This window comes from Sinocyclocheilus grahami, unplaced genomic scaffold (assembly GCF_001515645.1).
Source record: "Sinocyclocheilus grahami isolate Dianchi unplaced genomic scaffold, SAMN03320097.WGS_v1.1 scaffold434.1, whole genome shotgun sequence".
Classification (NCBI taxonomy): Eukaryota; Metazoa; Chordata; class Actinopteri; order Cypriniformes; family Cyprinidae; genus Sinocyclocheilus; species Sinocyclocheilus grahami.
Genome location: NW_015505613.1, coordinates 679,843 through 707,508, shown reverse-complemented (window position 1 = coordinate 707,508; position 27,666 = coordinate 679,843). Strand labels below are relative to the sequence as shown.

The 27,666-nt window shown below is 36.9% G+C and overlaps 1 protein-coding gene across 5 annotated transcripts in view; it reads left to right on the top strand.

Moving 5' to 3' along the window:
* Positions 1-27,666, top strand: part of taok3a (TAO kinase 3a) — a 106,620-nt gene that overhangs the window by 44,086 nt on the left and 34,868 nt on the right. For 4 of the 5 annotated variants that reach the window (XM_016233571.1, XM_016233569.1, XM_016233572.1 and 1 more), the window contains 5 exons: positions 23,498-23,708; positions 25,398-25,469; positions 25,873-25,974; positions 26,142-26,187; positions 26,803-26,899. In XM_016233571.1, the coding sequence (XP_016089057.1) occupies positions 23,574-23,708; positions 25,398-25,469; positions 25,873-25,974; positions 26,142-26,187; positions 26,803-26,899 (452 nt within the window). In that variant the 5' untranslated portion in view covers positions 23,498-23,573. The remainder of the gene's footprint in view (positions 1-23,497; positions 23,709-25,397; positions 25,470-25,872; positions 25,975-26,141; positions 26,188-26,802; positions 26,900-27,666) is intronic. The other variant, XM_016233574.1, reaches the window with a different exon arrangement.

Sequence of the window (27,666 nt, the reverse complement as noted above, 5' to 3'; positions counted from 1 at the left end):
TTTACTTTTATTTTGTATTTGCTGTGCGGTTTGTGCGCGGCGTCCGTCAAAAATAGACTAGGCACCTATCTTTAGCGAAGCGGCGCAGAGAGCCGCTTCTGGGACGCTTTTGAAACGTGCTGCGGCGCGTCTGGTGTAAACACAAGCATTGACTAGAATGACCGCGATCAGTTCCGGTAGCCGCATCGGAGCCGTAACGCGCCGCAGACGTGTGCAGTGTAAATCAGGGGTTAGATACAGTGAAAACAGCACATTAGTTTAGAACGATTCTCATTTATTTATTTATTTTTATTGTAGAAAGTGTGTTAATTTGTGCAATGATAACCTACCAGCAATGTAAATTATTTTTTAAACATATTAGAATGAGTACATTACAATATTAATTTATTCGAACAAGTACATTATTATTTATGGGCTTAAAAACAAGATGCAAACAATCAGAATATTGTACCTGGTGGGGAGTGCAAAATGTAAACATGAAACATGCCATTACCTATATTGCACTGTGGTACAGTTATGGAAGCCCTTCATAATGCAGAGGTCAACTGCCTGCTCTGCCAATAGTTAGAAATGGCACTATAGTAAGGAGTGTTTAATAAACAGCTGTTTTTCTAAATTCTGCTGAGGTGAAATTCAGTGCAGTCATGTATCGTATCGTGGCCTCTGTATCGTGATATGTATCGTATCGTGACTTTGCTGGTGATACACAGCCCTACTCAACGCCAGTGCGTGATGTGTGTGTTTGAGTAAGCATGAGCTGTGTTCGGGTGAGTGTGTATGACTGAAATCAATGTGCTGTGAAATTGATAACTCTGTAGCTGTAGGGAGATCGAACCATCAGAGAAAATAAAGATCAGTCCTGAGATGAACTGAGATTAGTGAATGTCAATGTTATGAAAAAGATTCTGTCCTGTCCCTCAACCAAGAATAAACGTAATGTTTAATGAAGCAGCACGCAACCATACAAAACAGTCAGTATTAAACATGTTAACCATTAACCATTATATTAATCTTTTTTTTTAATTTTTTTATAGTATCATGCCACAGCAGACTTTTTTTTTCAACTTTACAGGCCGTGTGAGTTTTTATTTTGCAGTGTAGTGGTGATTGTAGCCTGATTCCCAAAGTCTTGACTGTAACTCAAAGTTTACTGGGTTCAAGCCCACATATGTGTGACTTTTGAGTGTTACAGAGATCTTCTTTCGTGTCATTTAATCCCATGATGCTCCACGGTTGCTGTCCCTCCCATTGAAAGTATTGTATACTTTCAGTGAAAGGCTAAATGACATGTAGCCAAGTAACAAACTGTATCCTAATGCACATTAAAAGGTTTAATGTGTCAGACAAGTGGACTTTGGTGATTAACTATTTTATTGTCTATGTGCTATTTTAACTAGGGGGTCAACCGATATGTGTTTTTCCAGGCCGATGCCGATACCGATTATTACAGTTCAAGTAGACCTATAACCGATATATATGACTAATGTAAAAATGAAAATGAATGTCAAAATTAAGAATAACACGGGCTCTGACAAAAACTGCCTTTCCTGGTGGTGGTTGTGTAGTACTCCCACACAGCACTTCTTACTCTTGTCTTCCTCTGTGCATCCATCTGCAATAAGGGTAATGTAAAGAGAGAGTTAAAAGTGGGGCCACTGTATGCTTCATGATTAAGCCTATGAATACTGTACTACAGCTAAACAGCTTGGGGAAATGTAAGTATTTGGCTTCAATAATTTACATGTTAGAAATGTATGTGTAATAGCATAACCTCTCATAATTCCTCAATTCTTTTCTGATGGCTAAAACATAGTCACCTCTACTATTGTAGGTTATTCAATTCATCATCTAATGCACATCAATGGATTAACTTTTTTTTTTTAAGTATATAATAAGTGTAAATAATTTAATTGTCTTCATAGCTATATTGTAGAAGTTAAGAAGACTGAAACTATAAGACTAATAGACTTTTACAGTCACACTTAGGCCAAGACATTTCAATAGGCTATTGAACTGTGACACTAGAAATTTCAGTTAGTTTTAATTTGCAGTACAGTGCATATTAAGGCATAAATCAATTTAATTTATCTTTTAATCAAATGAGTTAAACTCATTATTTTTTGTCAAACAAAGGGTTTACTATTAAAATTAAAACATGGAAGAAATAGTGTATTGTGTGATTATTCTTTTAAACAAACGTTGTAATAATTGGTGTGGTAGTATTATGTATATCATACTGCACCACAGTAATATATTTCTGATAATTTCTTTAAGCTAACCCGAACTTATATTTTGACAGGTTGCCATGAGGAACTTTTAAGTTTCTGTAGCCTATGTAAGTGTTTCCCATACATTGATTTATTTGTGGTGGCAGCCACAATATCAAAACTGACCGCCACAAATAGATTTTCCAAAAGGCTTCAACTTTGTTGAATAAGCATGATTACTGCACGTTTCAAAATTGAAACCCAGTGCGGGTGTTTTTATATCACTGTATTTCTGAAGGAAACCGACTGTCTTCAGAAAATGTTGGATGTAATTTTCATTTCATCTTGCATGTAATATCTGATAAAGCAGCGTTTGTAAGCGGAGTGCTGCTTTGTGTACAGCGTTACCGGGAAAACCTTGATCTCTACCACTCCAACAGTGCTTCCTGCTGCCAGAGAATGAATTTGCATATATATGCCGCCTCAAACAAGTGTAAGTCTGTGGGAAACACTGCAGTTTTACTCAAATGATCATAAAGTGACTCTCAGAGGGAGTCAAAGCAGTTCTGGAGATGTTGTTCATGTATTTATGTCCTCATGTAGTGAGACGAGCTGAAATCACCGTGAGCGTCGCACACTTTGTATGTGTTCAAAACAAAACCGGGTCTGTGCCATTTACATACAGAGACATGCAGAACATGCAGGATTCATATTTAAACAGTATTTTTGCGGCTGAATATTCACAGATACTAGTCCATATCGTGACTCTATTTAAGTGTACTGACCTACTTTTGATTAAATCATCCAAACTTTGACAAATTCCATGTGGGTTCAAGCCCACATATGTGTGACTTTTGAGTGTTACAGAGATCTTCTTTCGTGTCATTTAATCTCATGATGCTCCACGGTTGCTGTCCCTCCCATTGAAAGTATTGTATACTTTCAGTGAAAGGCTAAATGACATGTAGCCAAGTAACAAACTGTATCCTAATGCACATTAAAAGGTTTAATGTGTCAGACAAGTGGACTTTGGTGATTAACTATTTTATTGTCTATGTGCTATTTTAACTAGGGGGTCAACCGATATGTGTTTTTCCAGGCCGATGCCGATACCGATTATTACAGTTCAAGTAGACCTATAACCGATATATATGACTAATGTAAAAATGAAAATGAATGTCAAAATTAAGAATAACACGGGCTCTGACAAAAACTGCCTTTCCTGGTGGTGGTTGTGTAGTACTCCCACACAGCACTTCTTACTCTTGTCTTCCTCTGTGCATCCATCTGCAATAAGGGTAATGTAAAGAGAGAGTTAAAAGTGGGGCCACTGTATGCTTCATGATTAAGCCTATGAATACTGTACTACAGCTAAACAGCTTGGGGAAATGTAAGTATTTGGCTTCAATAATTTACATGTTAGAAATGTATGTGTAATAGCATAACCTCTCATAATTCCTCAATTCTTTTCTGATGGCTAAAACATAGTCACCTCTACTATTGTAGGTTATTCAATTCATCATCTAATGCACATCAATGGATTAACTTTTTTTTTTTAAGTATATAATAAGTGTAAATAATTTAATTGTCTTCATAGCTATATTGTAGAAGTTAAGAAGACTGAAACTATAAGACTAATAGACTTTTACAGTCACACTTAGGCCAAGACATTTCAATAGGCTATTGAACTGTGACACTAGAAATTTCAGTTAGTTTTAATTTGCAGTACAGTGCATATTAAGGCATAAATCAATTTAATTTATCTTTTAATCAAATGAGTTAAACTCATTATTTTTTGTCAAACAAAGGGTTTACTATTAAAATTAAAACATGGAAGAAATAGTGTATTGTGTGATTATTCTTTTAAACAAACGTTGTAATAATTGGTGTGGTAGTATTATGTATATCATACTGCACCACAGTAATATATTTCTGATAATTTCTTTAAGCTAACCCGAACTTATATTTTGACAGGTTGCCATGAGGAACTTTTAAGTTTCTGTAGCCTATGTAAGTGTTTCCCATACATTGATTTATTTGTGGTGGCAGCCACAATATCAAAACTGACCGCCACAAATAGATTTTCCAAAAGGCTTCAACTTTGTTGAATAAGCATGATTACTGCACGTTTCAAAATTGAAACCCAGTGCGGGTGTTTTTATATCACTGTATTTCTGAAGGAAACCGACTGTCTTCAGAAAATGTTGGATGTAATTTTCATTTCATCTTGCATGTAATATCTGATAAAGCAGCGTTTGTAAGCGGAGTGCTGCTTTGTGTACAGCGTTACCGGGAAAACCTTGATCTCTACCACTCCAACAGTGCTTCCTGCTGCCAGAGAATGAATTTGCATATATATGCCGCCTCAAACAAGTGTAAGTCTGTGGGAAACACTGCAGTTTTACTCAAATGATCATAAAGTGACTCTCAGAGGGAGTCAAAGCAGTTCTGGAGATGTTGTTCATGTATTTATGTCCTCATGTAGTGAGACAAGCTGAAATCACCGTGAGCGTCGCACACTTTGTATGTGTTCAAAACAAAACCGGGTCTGTGCCATTTACATACAGAGACATGCAGAACATGCAGGATTCATATTTAAACAGTATTTTTGCGGCTGAATATTCAAAGCTCTACCTCCTTTAGTGACTTTGCTATCCTAGGTACTACCAAAAGTCCAGAGTTTTGCGACCTTAGGGAGCGTGATGGATTGTAGCGTGGTAGAAGACTAGTTAGGTACGCAGGAGCTAAGCCATTAAGGGCCTTATAGGCAAGTAATAATATTTTGTAACTGATACAGAACTTAATAGGTAGCCAGTGCAGAGACTGTAAAATTGGGGTAATATGATCATATTTTCAGTGTAATGTTAGTGGAATGTGATTTATTGCAACTTAAGCAACGTCTGCTGCTGCCTTACCTTTGAGAGACAACTGATGTGTGATCACTGAAGCAGCTCCAGTTAGCAAGCGCTTTCGGAGTGAGAGTGAATTCCGCATTGATGGGTCGGACTCGTGTCTCCCAACAAATCAGATGGTCGGTGGGCGGAGATTGCTTTAGGCTACAGAGTGGTGAGTTCTGACAGGCTCAGGCTGCATCAGAGCCAAATTTCAATATTAACATTTTATCGGCGAATCGGTTTTGAAAATGACCGATACCGATAATCATAAAAATGCTTAATATCGGCCAGGCTGATAATCGGTCGACCCCTAATTTTAACAACCATTTGCAAGGTCACACAATAAATGCAGTGCAATAAACGCAGGAGAACTCTTTGTGCTTTGCAATTGTGACGTTAATGCATGCATACACACTTTAACAGTTTAAGAGCTGCCTTGTAATTTTTCTCCAAATCGTAAGTGAAAATTGTTTTCCATTTTTAAAATATAATGGATTCTTCAAGGTATTTAACAGGGGAAGTTTGGTTGATTTGAAAACTTATTGGTGTTTAGGTCCGGTTCCAGTTTTTCAAATGATTAATGTTTGGTTTTGTTAACAATTCTTAAACGTCTGCATTCTTCCACCAATGCATTCAGAACAAAATGCTAAACTGTGACTGAGTTTCCACACCCTGCTACCTAAGAAATACTAAAAGAATCATTAACAGAATTGTAATGTGGATTCAGAATCATTTAAATTCCTTTGAATTCCCATTCATAGTGGTTATGCTTTACTGTTTTGTGTTCTCCTTTTATAAAAGCAAAGTTGTATAAAGTGTACAGGAAATTCCTGTGATTGGTTGAATGGAGTATTAATATTCAATCATTGCTGTTGACACTGAAAATTCACTGCAGCTATAAAAAGAAAGATTGTCTTCCTCTGTCTACTCTGTCTGACACCCTTGCCGAAGGTGTTTAACAGAACCGTGAACCACCAGAATATCTGATTAGATATCAGCTGACACCTAAAGGAAGGCCAGAGGCAGAGTGAGGTGGCTGTGTTTCGGGCCCGTTAGCTCTAGTGTGTAGGAACAGGGCTACAGAGATGCTCTGATTTACGGCAGACAGAACGTGCACTGGCTGTTGCAGCATTGTTAATGTCATGACTGTGGGTGTAATATAAAAGTTGGATCAAAAGCAGGACTGAAAATGGCTTGTCATTTGTCATCTTTGATCATTCGTTTGATCACTCATTTGTCCCGTTATGCCTTGAAGCATATTATCTACTACTTTTTTTTTTTTTTTGGCATAATCAGCCCTGTAGTCTTTTTGTTTGTGGAAGTGCTAGATTAGAGGTGCTGTTTATAAACTGAACATATCCATATTTAAAGGAATTGTTCACCCGGAAATGAAGATATTGTCATCGTTTACTCCTTCTGTCATTCTAGCCCTAAATGTTCTTCGATAGAATGTCCAGTCTATTTTCCATCAAAGTAAATAGTGATTTATAATGTCAAGCTCAGTATGACCTTTATCTGGATAATATATTCAAATTTGTTAAATTTGTTATATTATTTATTGATCATTTTCCCTTCTGCTGTAGCTCTCAGATATGAAATAGTTTGCATCGTGATGAAACAACTGTGATTCCGCCAAATATACTTTTTTTAAAAATTTTATTTATTAAACGGAAGTGTTTTTAAAAGCTCTGGTGGAGATTAGCGTTATTTAATATTATGTATATACTATTGTAGTATTTACACAGACTTTGAGTTAGCTTTTATTTTAATATTTGCAGTTTTTATTTAAATTTTAGTTTTAGTAAAATAGTTATGTGCTTTCATTGTGATTTTTTTTTTCTATTTATTTTATGTAGCTCTCAGATATGAAATAGTTTGCATCGTGATGAAACAACTGTGATTCCGCCAAATATACTTTTTTTAAAAATTTTATTTATTAAACGGAAGTGTTTTTAAAAGCTCTGGTGGAGATTAGCGTTATTTAATATTATGTATATACTATTGTAGTATTTACACAGACTTTGAGTCAGTTTTTATTTAAATTTTAGTTTTAGTAAAATAGTTATGTGCTTTCATTGTGATTTTTTTTTCTATTTATTTTATTTCAGTTTTAGTTTTCATCACTTTAGTACTTCAGTTTAAACTATTTCAGTTATTTCTAATTGTAATAATTTAAGGTTTTAAACTTTTTTTTTTCATGTAATATGTATTTTATTTTAGCTTTAACAAAAATTATTTTTTGTTAAAAAATTGGCTTGCTGGAGTCCCAAAGCCTTAGAAATGGCTTTATAATCCTTTCCAGACTGATACATGTCAACTGTTTTGATTCTCATCTGTTCTTGAATTTCTTTAGATCGCGGCATAATGTGTTGCTCTTTAAGCAGGCTTCACTTTGTCAGACAGGTTCTATTTAAGTGATTTCTTGATTCAACAGGTCTGGCAGTAATCAGGCCTGGGTGTGGCTAGTGAAATTTAACTCAGCTTTCTAAAATAATGTGGTTAATTGCAGTTTTTTCATGATTTAACAGGAGGGGCAATTACTTTTTCGCGTAAGGCCAGGCAGGTTTGGACAGCTTTTTTCCCTTAATAAAATAAATAATCATTTAAAAACTGCATTTTGTATTTACTTGCATTATCTTTGTGTAATATTAAAATTTGTTTGATCTGAATCTTTTAAGTGACAAATATGCAAAAAATTTAAAAAAACAGGAAGGGGGCCAACACTTTTTCACACCACTGTATATATATATACTTACTATAGTGCTTTTTTGTTTTGATCTTGCCAGTATAAATTCCCATACAACATTTTATGAGAAAAAAATAATACAGGGACAACAGTGTGCAAATGATAACATTTTTAATTTCTGGGTGAATGATTGTCTTGGAGTTCGCACACATCAGAAATGTCATACTGGAGTGAAAATAGATACTAAAACTTGTTAATCTGATCCACAAAACTCATTACAACCTGCTGACTTGTAATGACTTTAGCACAGGTGAGTGAAGGGACACTGTAAACTCATCTCTTTTCTGTTTTGGCATATGCAGATTACGAGTCCATGAAGATCAGGAGTGGAAATCTGGGCTAGCATTAGCCTCAGGCTAAGTTTCCCCCCTCATGAGGCGAGTGTAGTCATGCTGTTTAACACAAAAACAGAAACCTTAAATACTGTCCATCAAATCAGCTCTCTGGTCTTGCTGAGATGGGACTTTTATGCTATCAGGCACCCTTTTTGTTTTCATTAAAACTAAATGCTGAGCTACAAATGGCTGGGGAAGGAATGTTTGATTTTGTGACGTTTCCAACCCCCATTTTCCCCCCTCAGTCCACTAAAAAAACAAAAAAAAAACTCCTGTTTGGCCTCTGTTAGCCACAGCCACACATTGGCACTGCACTTCCTTACCCATGTTCCTCATCAGCTCAACCGCACTGAATGACTGGCAGCCACCTCATTCTGCTGCGGCCCAGTGCCTTTGACCTATATTACATTAAGGGAATTAATTCTCTCTCTCTCTCTCTCTCTCTCTCTCTCTCTCTCTCTCCCTCCTCATCTGTTTGGGTCTGTGCGGTTGTGTTACGCAGATGCTGCTCAGCCTTTTTTCAGCATGACTCTAAATGAAAAGGCTGGTTTTGGCAGCATTAAATGCTGTTTAATGATGGCTTTCTCGTGAAACGAGATGAAAGTGGGGCAGGAAGGAAGAGCATGTGCACTTGGTGTTTGTGCTGTTTTTGTGGCAGCAGTGTAGTAGACTGGCAAGGAAATCGTAAAATCCGTTGTCGAATTCCCTTCGCTGGGAATTCCTAACTGGTTCATTCTGAAGCCGCTGGGGTAATGGAAACTGAAATGCTATCTGCTCTGTCATGTACAGGCCCGGCTCTGTTCTCCAAGATGCATTCCCACTGCTTCTGTAGCTTTACTTCATTTAGCTTTCAGTTCCCATGGTCATAGAAAACCTGGATATTTAAATGTTTTATATATATATATATATATATAAAAATCCTACAATGTGATTTTCTGGATTTTTTTTTCTCATTTTGTCTCTCATAGTTGAGGTATACCTATGATGAAAATTACAGGCCTCTCTCATCTTTTTAAGTGGGAGAACTTGCACAATTGGTGGCTGACTAAATACTTTTTTGCCCCACTGTATATATATAATTTATACATTTAGTTTTTATATATTTGCTGTTTTTATTCTGTTTTTGAAAGAGGTCTTTTATGCTCATTCAGGCTGCATTTATTTGATCAAACATACAGTAAAAAACTGAAAATTGTGAAATATAAGAGTTTAAAGAACTGTTTTGTGGTGTAATATATTTTTAAATGTAATTTTATTTCTGTGATGCAAAGCTGAATTTTCAACAGCTGTTACTCCAGTCTTCAGTGTCACATGATGCTTCAGAAATCATTCTAATATGCTGATTTGGTTCCCAAGAAACATTTGGTCTTATAAAAAAAAAAAAAAAAAAGTATACTATTTTATTTATTATTATTATTATTTTTTAAATGTGGAAACCATGGTGCATTTTTCAAGATTCTTTTTTCAGCATTCTTTGATAAATAGAAAGTTCTAAAGAACAGTGTTTATTTGAAGTATACATATTTTGTTACATTATAAATGTCTTTACTGTCACATTTGATCAATTTAATGTGTCCTTGTTGAATATCCGTATTAATTTCTTAAAAAAAGAAACGGTCCTATTTATTCTATTTTATTTATTTATTTAAATTACTTTAATTGTACAAGATCTGTGTAAAAAAACTTTCTAACATCTCATGTTGTGTTCCACTGAAGAAATGCGTACAAGTTTGATGCTAGATGATTTTTTTTTATTTTTTTTTATTTAGGACTGTTAAGAAAAGCTTGATCCTGTCTCCATCCTTTATTTACATTTATTAATGTTGTTCGTGTTCATTGTTTTTTTTGTTTTTTTTTATAAAAGAAGGAACTGCAACCCTTGTCTATTATAATGTACTTTTAATAAAAAAATGAAAGTGTTCTCCTCTGGTTAGTCGAGCATAACACCCTTTATTTTCTCTTGCATTTTGCTGAAATTATCTTCTCTCAGGGCATGAAGCAGTGACCCGGGGGCCCAAACTACAGCTGTAAACACTCGCAGATGCCTGTTTAAACTAGAGTGTACTTGTGTGGAGATAACCATAGTACATCTTAATACAGATACACTGACTGTCTGCACACACATAATTACTCATTATCATGGCTTTTGGGTCAAAATAAATTGAGCTACTTATTATTATTATTATTATTATTAGCAGTACAAGTCAGTTTTATGGACATTTTTAATCTGGTGTTATAGCAGTCTAGTGTGATGTAAATAATATAGTAATTGCAGAGGAGATCACTCTCACAGTGCGTGATGCTTCTTAATGTTTTAAATCATATCATAGGAATTGGCCATCAGCCTGTGTGATGCATCCTGGGAACTTAGCCAGACTCTTAACCCCAGGTTCCTCCAGAGACAAATCCCTTCCAATTATTGGTCACCTGGTATTTGACACATGCTTTTATTTAAAGCGATTTACAGTGCACTAATAGCAGGAAGACTTGTGTGTGTGTGAAGGCCACAATCGAGATATGGGATTTCTTTAAAGGGTTAGACCCCAAAATAATATTTTTTTGAACTATTTAAAGGGGTCTTGAAATGGAGAATAAAAATGTTCTTGATATTTCCACATGTAAGAAGTTAATCTACAATAAAAATGTACTGCAAGTTTCAGAACTCAAAACTTAGTTTCAAAACTTATATATATATATATATATATATATACATGCATACATACATACATACACACACACACACAGGAAATGCTGTTCCTGAAAAATGAATCATCATCTCTGAAGACTGAAATGAAAATAGTTACATATGTATTTTTTTCATTTTAGTTATTAGTTTAGTTTAGTTTTTTTGCTTGCTCTAATACAGGGGTCTGTACCAGGGATAATCACTGTCACGCGAGCAATAGGGAAAACTGCATACCGACGTATATTCATAATCATTCCTCATAGTCACACAGCCTGTTAGGAGCTATAAATGCTATTAAAGTGTGAGAATTAACCTGCGCTAGTCTACGGATGCGTGTGGCTCCAGCAAACCGTTCGAGTGACCGCTGCGCATACGAGGCGCTTCAGATCATTGCTGGGCCATGCTTTCAGGTCTGTTTAGCTTCAGTCACATTACGCGATTGAGTGCATGACAGTTTACAGTTTACTCTGCATTTGTTGCTCTTAGTAATAAATAAATTACTGCAATAAATGCTGATTATTAAGTCAGTATACAAAGTTCTTAACATTCCACACGAATCCCAGTGACGGTGTTGTGTGAAGTCTGTGAACAACAACATTCACACACTTAAACAGTGGTGTTCAGTAGGATCACACTGTAAATTTGTTGTTCAATGTCTAAATTAAACATTTAAAAACAACTTTTAGGATTTTGAAAAGTTTTAAAACGACTGATAAAAAAATGATTCTGCACCGATCTGTATGTTAAAGGGGTCATATGATGCGATTTAAAATTTTTCCTTTCTCTTTGGAGTGTTACAAGCTCTTGGTGCATAAAGAAGATCTGTAAAGTTGCAAAGACTGAAGTCTCAAATCCAACGAGATGTTCTTTATAAAAGTTCAGCGTCAGCCACACCTACCTAAAACGGCTCGTTCTAACACACCCCCACATACCTACCTCACTATGTGGGAAGATTTGCGTAACGCCACCCAAATGTTCACGCAAAGAAAGAAAGCATAACATTTATTCTCGCTGTAGTATTGTTGACGCTGCAGCCATGTTGTGAAGGCGCTGTGTGCTTCGTTGTGTAAGCGAAACTACTTTGTTTGGTCTTCCAAAAGAGGACGATATTCGCTTCGTCATGCCTAGAGCTGATCTGTGCTGTTCGCTGAGGGAATACATCAACTTTCACCGTGGACAAAGCGGAGTCCAGCCCGGGGTCGTCACATGGGGTTGCCGCTCATTCGTCGCATCCGCCGGGCGCGCTGTTCTCAACCCCACCTTCTCTGCTCACTCTATCCCGGCCTTAGCGCACGCTAAGCCGGGGCTTCGGCTCACGCTAGCCCGGCCTCTGGCAGTGTAGAGTAGCACTTGTTGTTTGTCATTTCTCCGATCACAAATGCAGACAGAGTTTTATGTTTACGCGGAATGGCACGATGCAATGCAACGCAACACGTAAAAAGACCCGTATAAGTCATTATTATCAGTAATTATGTCCCCACTGGATGCAACAAATATGTAATGGGTTTGTAATGGGTTATATTGTTTTTGTCTCGTCGCTCCGGCCGGACACGGCATCAGCAGTATGTGAGGGGCGTAACATTCCCGTCTCACGCTTGAGGTATTTGGCCAATCACAACACATTGGATAGCTGGCCAATCACAGCACACCTCGCTTTTTCAAACCGATGAGCTTTGTAAAAATCGACGCATTTCAAAAAGGCGGGGCATAGAGGAGAAACAACAATGTACGGTATGTGGAAAATAATGTGTTTTTTTAACTTTAAACCACATAAACACATTTCATTACGCCAAATACACAAAATAATGTTCTTTTTAGCAGCATCATATGACCCCTTTAATCAAAAACAGAACAGCACAGTGGTTAACCAGAAAAAAAAAAAAGGCACTTCATGCCCAAAAGGTTGCCGACCCCTGCTCTAATACCATAGTGCGTTGGTACATCTTTTTTACATATACAACTGTACTGCAAGTCTCTTTGGACAAAAGTCTTGCTCTAAATGTTAAGTAACTCTCCGCCTCATGTTTAGACCCTCTGTAACATCTCTCCCTGGAGTTTTAGTTGGACTCTGCTGCTGTCATTGACCTTAAATACTTTCCCAGGTACAGTCTGTGCGGTGCCTGAATTCTGCGCTGCAAACAGCCTCCTACCTAGAGACTTCTTTTTGTGATTATTTTTTAAAGCTTTTCATAGTAAGGTGTGAATCATTCTGTGAACTTTCAAACTCAATCCTCCACATGTAGTTACCTAAGGATACATGAACTAATTCACACCATCAGTATCAAATTTTATGAGAGGAAAAAGAAGACTGAAGTTTTTGATGGTGACGAGATGAAAAGGGTTAGGGCTGGGTGAATGTTGAATATTTATGATATGCTCCATTATTTTGATGGCAGTATATTGAATATTTATAATATACATCATTATTTTGTTGGAAAGATAAATGTAACAAGCATCATGAATATCAAAATGATTTGATGTGCTTTTTATTTGCCCATTATGTTTCCTTAAGACTGTGCCAGTCGGCTGGGTTTGTGCTCCTTTTGTATTTTTAAATTTTTTTGTTAATAACAGTAGCATTTTATTGCATGTTTATTTAAATCCCTCCGCTTGCATCTCACCGTGGCATTCGGATTTAGTTTGTCTTTTATTTATTCATTCTTTCTCCATGTATATTCATCCTGTCCAGTATTTCGGTTGTGATCCGGGAGACTAAGCAGCAGAGGACAAACTTTTGGCCCAGACCAGCTACATCTGCCACTTTGTTTAAAGGTCTCTCTCTTTTTCCTCCTCCTCTCTTACTTCCTCTCAGTTTCTGCAGACGTGCGTTTGGAATGAACGGCTGGCCCTGCGTGCTGCATGAAGGAGAAATGTTACAGCGTTTGGGGATGTTACTCTAAATAGAGTCGTCTATGTGGAGAAGCAGCGATCATACTGAATTAAAGCCGTCAGGCAGGAGAAGCCAGCTTTTTCTAGTCTTAGCCTGCTCCACATCTCTCACTCTCTTTCTCCCACGGCCCTCCTCTCTCTTTCTTTCTCTTCATCTCTCTCATTCTATCTCTTCCCCCACCCTTGGTCAGCTATGAGCAACACTGTCTGCTGAGTCACACAAACAGAGAGAGGAAAAAGAGCAGAGAGAGAGGGCGAGTGAGGATGTGAACATGAGGGGTGCCCCGGGAAATGTAGAGGAGGTTGTTTTTTGACCCTCATTTTTTCACGCTCTCTCTATTCCTTCACTTCCTCTCTCCCTCTCAGCTCATGTTTTCCACCTCTTTTGTTATTCATTCTTGTGTTTCCTAATTATGAGCTGCCTGAGGTGCCAAACTGTACCGTTGGTAATCAATTGAACATTTTCTACATGTCTTATTTCATTTACGTTTAAAGAAGCATAATTATTGTCTAGCATTTTATTTTACCCCCCAGAAGTCCTCTTATAATGCACAAAATCTGTAATGTTGTTCATTTTACATCCTTTCTCTGACTCTTTCAATTAATGGGATAGTTTACCCAAATATGAAATTTCTGAGTAAACGATGAAATTTCATTGAATTATTTCATCCTCCCGATTAGTGGATTTTGAAAAAATGCAGTTTGCGCATCCCTGTAGTTAATCAGGGGATTCTGTTTTGCTGAATACTAAAAATGTGTTACTATGCAAATATGGTTATGGAATCAGCAAATGACCTTTTTATCAGAACTCCATAAACGATCTAGTGTAGGTAAACTGGGGAGTGAGCTTTGCACTGAACGTGAGTCTGGATCAGGGATTCTCAAACTTTTTTGTTAGATGAACCATTTGACCTAAAATATTTATGTGAATTACCCCTGAGATTTCAAGTTAATATTTCAATAATTTAACAACACACTTTTATGTTCACTGTTCTATGTCAGTTAATGGTCACATGACAAATACAATAATTTATTATTTTTTTAAGTGTTTTATTTTGATTATTTTTATTCTAAAGTTATGTATTTATTTATTTTATTTTATTTTATTTTACATTTAATTTGTTGCGTTTTTAAGATTTAATTAATAACTTCACAAACCCCAGTTTTGGAAACCCTAGTAAATCAACTCGAAATTTATTTTGAAAGATCAATGAAAATGCTGTTTGTTTTCAATTGTTTCATCTTTAAATATTTAAAGATTTGCAGCATTCATTGATGTAGTACTATTGTATTTTGAATTTAGCACATAGGTTATTATTTTATCTACGTCTGTAGCATTAGGAAATTTTCATTTCTGGCACTAATGATGTGACTGTCATTTATTCATCTGTGGTGATGAATGGGCGACACTGTTGACTGCACAGCTCATGTTAGTGCTGATTAAAGAGTTTGACTTAAGAACTGATCTCTGTGCTGCTTACAACTCATATCAAAGACCTCCGTCTCCTGACACACAGTCATCAGAGAAATGAATAAAACATTGGCCTCTCTTTCATACGCCATACACATGCTGTGCTACACACACACAGCGTCACAACTTTAGATTTTTCGTGTCACTGTTCTATCGTTATATTGCTTCAACTTTTATTACCACTTGACCTTTTCATCTTAAAAGCAAATTTATGATGACCAAATAAATCAGTTCATCTGTAGTATTGACACTTTGTTTGCAACTCCAAAAAGAAACAAGTGGTTTGTTTTTTTCTGAATATTTGATCAATTTCTTCTACTCACTACACTCTTAAAAATAAAGGTGCTTCACGGTGCCATAGAAGAACCTTTTTGTCTAAATGGTTCCATAAAGAACCTTCAACATCAGAAGAACCTTTCGGTTTCACAAAAGGTTCTTCGTGGCAAAAGAAGGTTCTTCAGATTATAAAAGGGTAAGAAAGAGATGGTTCTTTAAAGAACCTTTGACTGAATAGTTCTTTGTGGAACCAAAAATGGTTCTTCTATGGCATCGCTTGAAGAACCTTTTGAAGCACCTTTATTTTTAAGAGTGTAGTGAAGTGTTCTACTTTCAGTCCAAATGTGATGATTTTGTAGAAGCTTGATTTAAGTCTTTCCATTGGCCGTACAAGTTGTATTATGCCTAGTTCACACTACAGGATTTTAAGCCTGATTTGCAAGTTAACGAGCTCGCCGACCGGTTGGGCTGTGATTGGGGGAAAATCAGCGAGTGATCGGCGCTCGGCAATCTTTGTCATCTACACAACGACGTATCAAAGAGGCTCGCTGATACGTCGCCGACATCTCGACGACGGCAAACAAATATCTAGCATTCCAAATATCTGGACTGGTCGGCCGACTCGATCACGTGGTGTCAGGTGTCGTGATGAGCTACAGCCAATGAGAGAGCAAGGCGTGGGTTGAGGTCACCGGAAGATAAACAACAGCAGCCACATGGCTTAAAGAAAAATTTGGACACAATAAATTGAGCAAAATTTTTCATCGAGCAAAAAGCTTGCAGCGCTAATTTCTTCCCGACATCCATTTTCAAATAAACCAACTCCTGTTTCACATGTTGTTTCGCGTCATTCCCGTTCCAATTCTCGTGTGTGTTTTCGTGACACAACGTGGTTTGTAGAGTCGTTGGGTGACTGCTTGTGTAGTGTGTAACCCCCGGGTTGCGGATCATTTACATAGTCACGTAGTGTGAACACCATAACGACTTAAAGACAGACAATCAAGTCATGTAGTCTGAACAGCACAGCGATCTGCCGACGTTTATAGTCGTGTAGTGTGAACTTGGCTTTACTTGTTCAAAGGACGTCCCTGTTCATTTTTATCTTTAGTAAAATAAAGGATAGAAAAGCACAACTTAATTTTTTGGTTTCCTCTAGAAATCTGGCAGAATCCCAGGACTCCTTGTGTAATTTCTTTGTCTGATTGGTGGGAGAGGAGTAGGTTTGTCGGTCACATTCATGACTTAATTTTTGTGAATTCTTTCATGACCGTTCACTCTACAGAACAATCAGTTTTTGCAGTTAACACAAACAACAAAGGAATATGTTTGTGTCTGTGTGTGTGTAATTTATTTAAACATTTCTATATAAAATAATATAAAACATGCTTTTATCCAAAGCAAATTACTTTCTTTAGTGTACACATTTTGACCTTGCCGTTTCTAGCGCAGTTCTCTACTGTTATATACAATGACCACTTACATGAAGCATTTGTGGATGATGTAATTGAGTTCCTCTCTACGCACTAGAATTGCTTTAAATATTTGTATATATAATAGAGTTTAGGTTTGTTTGTTTTTATAGTTCTAACCAATGACTATAAATTATTATGCTTTTGTAGCCTTTTAAAAAAAAATAGCCATGGAAAAACTGCCTTTTTGGCTTCAAATCAAAGTTTGTTACGTAATTAATTTCAGTGTTTATGTTATGGCCTTTTTAAAATCTTGAGACTTTAAATAATTTACAATATGTATGTTTGTTATTTTATTAACTCATTTTCCACTGACAACAATTGTCATGTGAGAAAACATTTTCTTGATTTTATAATATTAGTTTTGTAGTAGTTTCTTCTGAATATTTGTAACTGGGTTTGTGACTATCAAGTTATAAATGCAAAGAGAAAAAAAAAAGTGTATTATTTTAAAATAGGCAGTACCACAGATCTTATGTAATGTATAAACCATTTCCCCCATATTTTCCAAATTCCTGCAAAACTAACTAGTGTCATATATACAGTTTTGCAATTACTCATACTGTAATGTAAAATTTTACTCATACCACCCACCCCTAGTGCCTGGGTGTCCTGGTGTGTGTGCATGTGTGGTGGTGAGATTTCACATGTTTGTGGAGGTTCTTCCATATGTGGGAGGCCTGTGGTGGCCTGTGGTAGAAGCACAGGACGTACACGGACACTCGGGTCTAGAGTGCTTCTCTCACCCACATGTTAAACATATGTTTTATTCAGAGGTTTGATGCACTGCACACACACATGCGCGCACACATATTCACAGATAAATTAGTAATGCCGATAGCTTTCCACTGGGACCTGACAGCACATGAAGGAGCATTATATAGAGGAAAAGTCAGTCTAATGAAGTCTCTCTCTCTCTCCCCATTTCACCCCTCTACTAATCTGGCTCAACCTGCTCACTAATCTCTCAACCTCAGCACAATGCAGCCATAGATTTACAGTTATTCCTACCAACATTCCAAATGGATGCTGTTATTAGACTGACTCTCACTGTTGGGCTCTTACAACCTGTTGGTTCTACGTTGCATCATCTCACCTCCTCGGCCCCCCCTCCGGTGTCGTCCTGAAGCGGGACTCCGGCTCTGGTTGCTGGAATCTTATTGGATGCAGATATCTGGATCTCGTCCTATGAGGGGCAAGGAAAATGCTGTCGTATTCGGAGTCACCGTTTGACGTAAAGGTTGAAGGCGGCAACTCGATGCGCGAGTTGAAAAGTGACAGAAACAGAAAAGGGAGAGAGACAGACATGATGCAACTAGAAGACATTGTTCTGCCTGTTGCTGGTTGAACAGGTCAACCAATCACTTTTGGCCTTGGCTAAATGAGAGATGTTCACGTGGGGAATGCTTCTGGTTTGCGCAAGTGAAGCTTTATCAACAACATCTAAAACATGCTGACTGTTACCTCTGGAAATAAATTTGAATCATCCCTCTGTTTATAAAATTAAATATGTTTACTATTATGAGATCAGGGATCTGGAGGGTTTAAAACAGAAATATGAAGCTTGTATTTTTGTTAAAGCATTTATATTAATAAATCCGTACAAATGTGTTATTTGAGCTGTCTAAATCTTTCCTTTAGAGGCAGGGCTACTTATTTAGGTGGATGAACTTGTAGTGAACGTGTACTTTATGCATAGTTGCGTCATGTCACTACCTGGCAGTCTTGTGTGTATGTGCGAAGAGTTATAATGATTACCAGCATTACATGGTAATGGTGGGAGTTGGAGAATATTGGACAATTTGCACAGACAATGTGTTTAAGCCGTTCTATCACACTAGTCTTATGTTAAAGTCATGACTTGGTTTGTTTGGTGGTTGTTTGGATTTTGAGAGGTGGGTTGCAAAATGAATGCGAGCTTGCAGTTGAGGGGCAGGGTTTAAGTCCGGCATACGCCACCAAGGAGAAGTCATTTTCACAGAAGGTTGAGATTACATTTTCATTAAGCATTGTGAAGTCCAAAGAAAAAAGAAAGATATACATGATCATTTGTTCGCCATATGATCTATAACATGCATTTAGAAAATAGATGTGAATTCTGTGAATGTGAAAAATTTTGTGAAATTTCCTGTCATGCTGATTCATAAAATCTTTTATTGATGATTTATCTGAAAATTCTGAATATTATAAAAACTATTTGTATGTTCAAATAAAATGATTTATATAGTTTAGAAATAAATTAATATAGGAATCTATTTTATTTCTACTGTATAGTTCTCTTTTTTTTAATTAAATGTCAAATTTAGATGGCACAGACAAAACATTTTGACTCACTTTGTTTTCTAGCAATTGGCAGCAGATATCTGATGTTTGGGACTGGGAGCATTAAAGCAGTGAGAGGTGATCTGAGCAGATTTGGTGACATGACTTTTGATGTTCATCTAGGATTTTATGCATTTGTGTTTACGTTGTACTGTATTCACAATACAATGTATTTACATTGTATGCACATTTCTTTTTGCCTAATAAACCCAAACACATTTTGAACATGTTAATGGCATCTTGGTGTGTGTGTATGTATATGTATATATATATTAGGGGTGCTCCGATCAGGATTTTTGAGGCCGATCACAGAAAGCAGTATCTGCCGATACCAATCACCGATACCGATCTTTTTAATGCCGCCTTTTTATCATTTATAACTATTTATAGTGATACTCCAATCAGAATTTTTAGACATTTTCAAATCCAAACATTGTCACTGAAAGTGCTTTTTCAGCATTGCAATTTTTTTTTTACACAGTACAGTAATACAATCTTTCACAGACATGTTTAAACACAAATATAAGCAACACATTATTCAATGCTTTTTACTTTTGCATTTACTTCTAGATTTATATATGAAGTTGCTCAAGCAAGTGGCAAAACATTTAAACTACTTTTCTTACATTATCACAAAATTACCATTGACAGAAATAGCCAGCTCTACTGCCTTTCCTTTTGCATTGAAATCTTTATTACAAGCAATCCTGCCTCCACGAGTGCCATCTATTATTGCCTTCTTTATCTAAAAGTGCCCTTTCACTTTAAACCCATCCAAAAAGCCATATGTGTTGACCGTGAAACACAGTAGACTTTAATAATATGCATTTATGGTGTAATTACTACATTTCCGTGTCAATCAATGTTCATATTTACTGCAAACAATGCGCTATTGTTTTAATTCAGCGCTTGCAGCGCAGCAAACATAGACTCGGTGTGGAAACGATCTCTGCTCTGCTGCAGACACACCGCTCCTGAATGCACTGCCGGACCGCAACTGTCTGCTTTATTAATCCGTTAACATGAGCATGGAACAAAAAAACGCACCACATACGCACTGCAAACGGAGGAATGTGAACCTGGCATTATGTGTGTGCGCTGCGAGTGTGCACCAGGAGAAGCCCGCAGGCGCTGAATGGTTAAACACTGGCAAGAATTAAAAAGTAATGCAATTTATAAACTTTAGTGACGATGTTGACACTGCCTTGATTGTGCAAGTGACAATTCCTGTGTCAACTGTGCAGCGTGCAGCTCGCTTATAGATGGATGTGATGTGGTGATTTGAAGCCATTTGCGTGTATTTTGAGAGAGAAAGAGAACCTCATCTTCAGCATTATAATTATTTTACCCGTGCCGGGCAGAGACGGTGACGCTGCATGTCGTGCCAAACCTTCTGACGGCAGTGTCATCAGCTTGAGATCGTTTTTTTGAGATTGGCCTTTTAGAGACCGCCAATCAATCATCCCATCGTGATTATCGGCCGATAGTGATCGGTAGCCGATCAATCGTAGCACCCCAAATATATAATTTATTTTTGGTGGTTATTGACAGCATGTCACCAATGTTTCTCTTCAACCTTGCACAGGGATAGTTCACTCCAAATTGACAATTCTTTCATAATTTACTTACCTTCACATTGTTCCAAACCTATATGACTTTCTTTATTCTGTGGAACACAAAATATATTTTGAAGCTTGTTGGGAAACAAGCAACATTGGAGCCCACTGACTCTTATTAAATATGGACAAAAAACAGTGTCAAAATATTTAATTTTATGTTCCATAACGAACAAGGGTGAGTAAATGACATGATTTTCATTTTTGAACTATTCCTTTAAATGTTGCTTTAAATGTCCATTATGCAAGGGTTCAATGAAGTCACATTTACTGTAGCTAAACTGTAATCTCCTGTACTGGTCATAAAAGGAGACCGAATGGCTTCTGTGTGGCACAGTGGTAGTTTTCTTCTTTATGCAGCTTCAGCTGACTCAGGTCAACTCCTGTTACTATAAAGCCTGTACAGTACAGCTGTACAGTAACGTCTTCAGTAACTTTAATTGATTTGTGCAGTATTCATTCAGTAATTTATGGAAGCCCAGTAATTGGATAGTCCAGGGCATGAAGTAGTAAGATTTCACACACTTGGTCAGTGGACTAAAAGGACCTCACTTACTGTTCTGAAACTGAATTGTGGGTAAGACTATTCTATTCTAGGTTTAGGGTCCAGTGTCCAGTGCTTTTGCTTGTGGCACTGGTGTAGTGGTTTTAGATCAGGGCTAGTAACAAAAAGGTTGTAGGGTTGAAGCTTAGAATTGCACACTGGACATTGACAGCTGTTTTCACACTAGGTTCGATTTGCATGGCGTGAGTTTAATTTAAAGTATACTCCCCTCCCAGGCCTAAAAATGGAAAAAGAGGGCACTAAAAATGGAAAACGATGCAATTTAAAGGTTACATGAAATCAAAAATGACCTTATTTATATAAATGCTTCTTGACTTATTGTGCACGATTTATCAGTGCACCTTATTCTTAAAAAAAAAAAAAAAGTGTTTGTTTCATAATCTTTCATCAGCCATCATTTTATCTTGCTTTGTCTCTCAAATATCTTTTATTTTCACCTGATTTCAGTAAACATTTCAGCCTCACATTTATGTATGTATTTATTTATTTATCTTTTCTATAGTGTATTTATTTATTGATTGGGATGCGCAAAGACAAAAAGAACTCCATACACCTCCAACCACCTGACACAGTTTTGTTTATTATTTCTGGAGTAACAGCATTGTGGGGTTATTTATTTATTTATTTGACTTTTTGTTGTTAGTTTACTTTTACTAAATTACTAATTTTAGGGGCAACTATGGGGTTGTTTTGTAGCAATAGTAGATGTGCTGGCCTGGGTAATAATGCTGATCATATTCATAATGAATGTACAGATGGATATGTATTCAGTCTCTCTGTGTTGGATACACAGTACTTTCAGCACCTTTTGTTCTTGGGTCAATGGCCGCTTGTGTGTCAGATGTCTGATGACTCAGTAGGCAGTGTTACATGCAGGTGGCCGCTGTGTGAGTGTGTGTGCACATGCTAGCATGATGAGCAATGCTGCCAGACGTTGAGCTGTCTTCCCATGATGCCTAACCAAGCTACCCCCAGTGCTAACACATTGGTGTCACACTAGTTTACCTTAGCAAAAACACGTGTGCATGTTCAAGCATGCAGTACAGTATAGCCTTAGTGGATGGGAAAGGCCTCTATTTACCATAACAGTATTGTTGGTATGTGATTGTGATCCAGTATGAGCATGAGAAAATATATTATTCCTGGACTATTTGTTTGTCTATTTTTATATTTAGTTTTTATTATCATTTATTTATTTTAATTAAGTTTATTTTTGTATTTGATTATTTATTTTTATATGTAATTTTTATATTTTGTATGTTTTATTTTATATTTACTTTATTATTATTATTATTGCTCAAATTTATTTATTTTGCATTTTTACATATTCTTTTTTGTGTTTGAGCAGGCTGCTTGCTTGCTTTGTTAAAGTTCTTTCTGCTATCCAAGTTTAATATTCGACGACAACTTTAAATAAGCTATTTGTAGGTTTACCTCAATTTTGATCCCACTGGTTGGCAAATGGATCATAGAGGTGAGAGAGTGTGTTTTGTATAGCCTAATAGTTGAAGATGCAGTCAGATAAGTTAAAGATTGTGGGTTCAAACTGTAAGTGGAGTTTGAACCACAATATGTAGTTTCGTCTTCATTTACAAAAGGAACATTTCTAATGAATATGCTGGTCACTATTGTGCCGGTAGATTAGGGCAGGCACAGTCAAGCTCCAAAATGAGTAAAACAAAAAACACACTATAAAAGCATCAAAACTAGTCCACTTGACTCATATGTTAATATTCATTAAAATGTCATTTATCACTCAAAAATTTTGAATAGAATTTAGAAGACTTGGGAAATGGTCCATTAAGTCATTACATATGATTAAACATTTGTTCAAAATGTCGTATTCTTTCTTCCAAATAAGAAAAAGTTGTGTGTTTTTTTTAATGACATGAGGGTGAGTAAATGATGACAGAACTTGCACTTTTGGGTTGACTAATCTTTTAAGTCACTTTTGTGTGCTGATGACCCTCACTTGACCTGGACAAGCGGTCAGTCTTTAATCTGCTCCATTCTGTCCACAGGCAAAGCAGGTAAATGCCGGGCCTGCTGAATGAAGGCGAGCAGAAGCACGTGGACATCAGAGGTTCTGTCTAACTCATGATGCCGTCGTCCACGCGGAAGGGAGGACTGAAAGACCCGGATTTGACCAACCTCTTTTTCAAAGATGACCCGGAAGAAGTCTTCTGTGACCTACACGAGATCGGCCATGGGAGTTTCGGAGCAGTGTACTTTGTGAGTATTGAAATGTTGAGGACATTTCTTTTTTCAGCTACAGTACATCTGTTACTAGCATGGGGGGGAGGGACTGTGGTGATGATGGCATTGTGCCATTTGCATGCATTTACAATCTCGATCAACCTCTATTGATACTTTTCAAGCTATCATTTTTATCAACTGTTTTTAAATACTGAATTATTTGTTCTAAGTTCGAGTAATATTTTTCTCCTTCCAAGTTCTGTAGAGGATGAAAGCACATAGTTTGAGACGTCAGAGACCAGAATAGTTTTTAATACCTAAGCTCGATGAAGCTTTTTTTCCCCTCTTATTCTCCCCGTCAGTCAGTTTTTAACTGTAGTTAAACTTGGGGCTTGTCATTTCATTTTTGAAACGGCACTACAGTGCAGCGGTTCTGTCAAATACAAGAACTGCAGCCTCATGACAAGTTCTTGTGCATTTCTTAATCTGGGAACTAATAGCATAAAGCCTTTGATTCCAAATCTGTGGCAAGACTGGAATCCGTTGTGCAAATCCACCGTTCTCTCTCTTTTTCTCAAATACACTCGCATGCACACACTCACTCGCTCACATGTGGACTGCCCATCCAGATGTAGGGCTGGTCTCAAGGGGAAAGAATAACTAGGAGACGCTGCTCTTAAGACAGATGTTCACTCCGTTTAAATGCGAGGGCCAGCTGGCCCCGTGATGCAGAGCGACTGACAGTACTTTTTTTTATTTTTTTTATTAGCAAACAAGTCAGAATGAAAACAATGTAACATCTCAATTCAACATCATCCAGCCCTCCCTCCCCCCTCCCTCTTCAACCCTGCGGTCTCTTACAATGGGGAGCACACTGAATACATAACAGAGTTAACAGAAAAAGTCACAGGGATCCTGAAACATGAATTTCCGTTAAGAAAAAACAAACAAACAACAAATAATAATAAAAAATAATAAAAAATGTCCAAGTCATTGTTCTGTGTAATGTATTTGGAGATCTTCTCAGCAGCTATAGTCCAGATCTGTAATGTAGAAAGTTGTGCCATATTCACCCGAGCCGTGGATATTTCTAACATAATAATGTCTTGAAGTTGCATTAGCCACTTGTACATATCCAAAGTATGTGGAGGGAGCCAGTGTTGTGCTAACAATTTTTTGGCAGATGTCAACCCGGCAAGCCAAATCATTTTTTGCAACTTAGAAAAACTCAATGCAGAATTGTCATTCAATAGTAATACAGCAGGGTTCACCGGTATAGGGTACTCAATCATTTTTGATAAGGTAGTACATACTGCATTCCAAAAAATTATGACCTTTTCACATTCCAAAGGTTCCAAGTTGCTGATCAGAACAGTTATTGCAGAAGGGGCTGAATGAAGAGTCAATACGATGTCTTTTCAGTGGGGTCCAATAAGTTCTGTGACAAAAGTTAAAATGAATCCGTTGGTGATTTGGATTTCTTGATGAAGACAAAATATGTTCATGGAACATGATCTTTACTTAATATCCTAATGATTTTTGGCATAAAAGAAAAATCTATAATTTTGAACCATACAATGTATTTTTGGCTATTGCTACAAATAGACCCCAGCGACTTAAGACTTTTGTGGTCCATGGTCACAAATAGCTTTCTGCTGTACCTTTTGAATAAAAGTGGCAAAAGCCAAAAATAGTATAAATTAAATCTGTTTTGCTTCCCTGCAGGCCCGAAACTCCTATTCCAACGAGGTGGTGGCCATTAAGAAGATGTCCTACAATGGCAAGCAGACCACTGAGGTGAGAGACACACTTTGATGTCTTCAAACTCTGATAGTTTGAGTCAGGATTTGAATGTGTTACTGTTTTAGTCTCCATATAAAGCACTTCTGTACTGAGTATTAGGCAAACCTTCTTCTAATGTCCTTGAACTTATAAAGATGATCAAATCAAAGCATTTATTTATTCAGTACTTCATTGTTGCTGTAGAAACAATGTATTTGGTAATATTGTGTTTCCATGAATTAATGAATAAATAATTGTAATCTCAGTGTTTGTGTACATCTCAGTTGCTGTAAATACATTATATTAGCCAATATCCATATACGTATTGACTTTATATAACCATTCTGCTCTTTAGCTGTTGGTATCTGTAGAATACTGATGTTCAAAATTGTGTTTTTCTTCGGGTTCCTCTTTTCAGAAATGGCAGGACATCATTAAAGAGGTCAAATTTTTGGAACAGCTACGACATCCAAACACCATTGAATACAAAGGCTGCTACTTGAAGGACAACACAGCATGGGTTAGTACTGCCATTAAGAGGGATATAAATACAGTAATGCATTTGTGAACCGAGGGAACTGCTGTAAGAACTTCCTGGTTTACATTGAGTGAATTCCCAGAATTCCCTGGGGCAACCATGCCTCCTTTTCACAATATTCTCATTCTCGTCTGCCTTTTTTCATTCAGCTTGTGATGGAGTATTGTCTTGGCTCTGCTTCAGACTTGTTAGAGGGTGAGTTCACACTTGAAATGCACACACAGGCACACTACGCACACTCTCAAGTATGCAAGTACAGTGCAGACACACACTCACAGTAAGCACTGTATGCATTCACATAGAGGAACAGTAATTGTTGGATCTGTCATGTGTTTTTTTTAGTCAGCGCTGAAGGCCTTTATTAGCCACATCTTAGACACATTATAAAGCCCATTGTGTTTTATTCCAGTGGTACTACCAAACTGCCATTGCATTCATGTTTTTGTTTCTTTCAGATGCTGTCATGGCAACATGCACAGCTATAATGATAGACTGTTGGTTTCAGTTATTGCTTCATATATGTGTGTGTGTGTGTACAAGAGGAATTTAGAAATTCCAGTTTAACTTTGGCATAATGTCATTGTATGAGTAATTTAGTCTGAATCCGTTTAATTCAAGGCCATGTTCTAATCCAGTTCTCAGTCCTTGTCTATAAAAGGATCAGGTACCTAAAAGGTGTAGTGTCCGCTTGCTAAGCATCGGATGACTTTTTTTTTAGCACCATTATAACAACAACACCAAATGTTGCAGTGATGTTTTTCATGTTAGGATGTCATCGGGCGTGCTGTTTTGTTTGTTTGTTTTGTCCAGTTCACAAGAAACCCCTCCAAGAGGTTGAAATTGCTGCCATCACACATGGTGCCTTGCTAGGACTGGCTTACCTACATTCCCATAACATGATCCACAGGTGAGTCGTCCTCTGACTGATATCCATTTATACATTATCAGCTTCCTCAGTGTGCGTAAATGACAGATAAATATTTATCTGATTATCTGTTTTCTAAGCAAATTGCTTTACAACTTGGATTTTTATGTTTATATGCTTACCATAAAGCAATGCTATTTTTGTGTCTATAAAGAATATGTTGTTGGAATGTACTGCTTTAGGTCCACTAGGAGATGGTTTTATTCAGAAATGTCTCTACTTAAATGAGCAAAAACTCATTTGTTATAACTAATAAACATTATTAAAGTTATTTTTTTAATGAGAGTACATTGAAAGCTTTGAAAATAACTATAATAAAATCAATCTCTGCTGTTTTTTTGTTGTTGTTGTTGTTTTTTTGACATGCAGATGAAAACTAACATTTTATTTGTGGATTTAACATTAATAGATGGTCTAAAGCAGGGGTGTCAAACTCAATTCCTGGAGGGAAGGAGCCCTGCCAAGTTTTGTTCCAACCTTGCTCCTACACACATACATAGAGTACGTTTACATGGACAACAATACTCCGATTTTAATACGATTAAGACAATACTCTGATTAAGAATTTACCATGTAAACAGGGATTTTTGATTACCTTAATCCGGCTAAAGTCATAATCGAAGTAAACAGAAATTGAATTAAGACATGTGGAGTATTCCTATTTTAGTCGCATTACTGAAGTGCAGAATAGATATGTAAACACCTTAATCACATTATCACCGTCGTGTAGGACTTTTCGCCGCATTTTG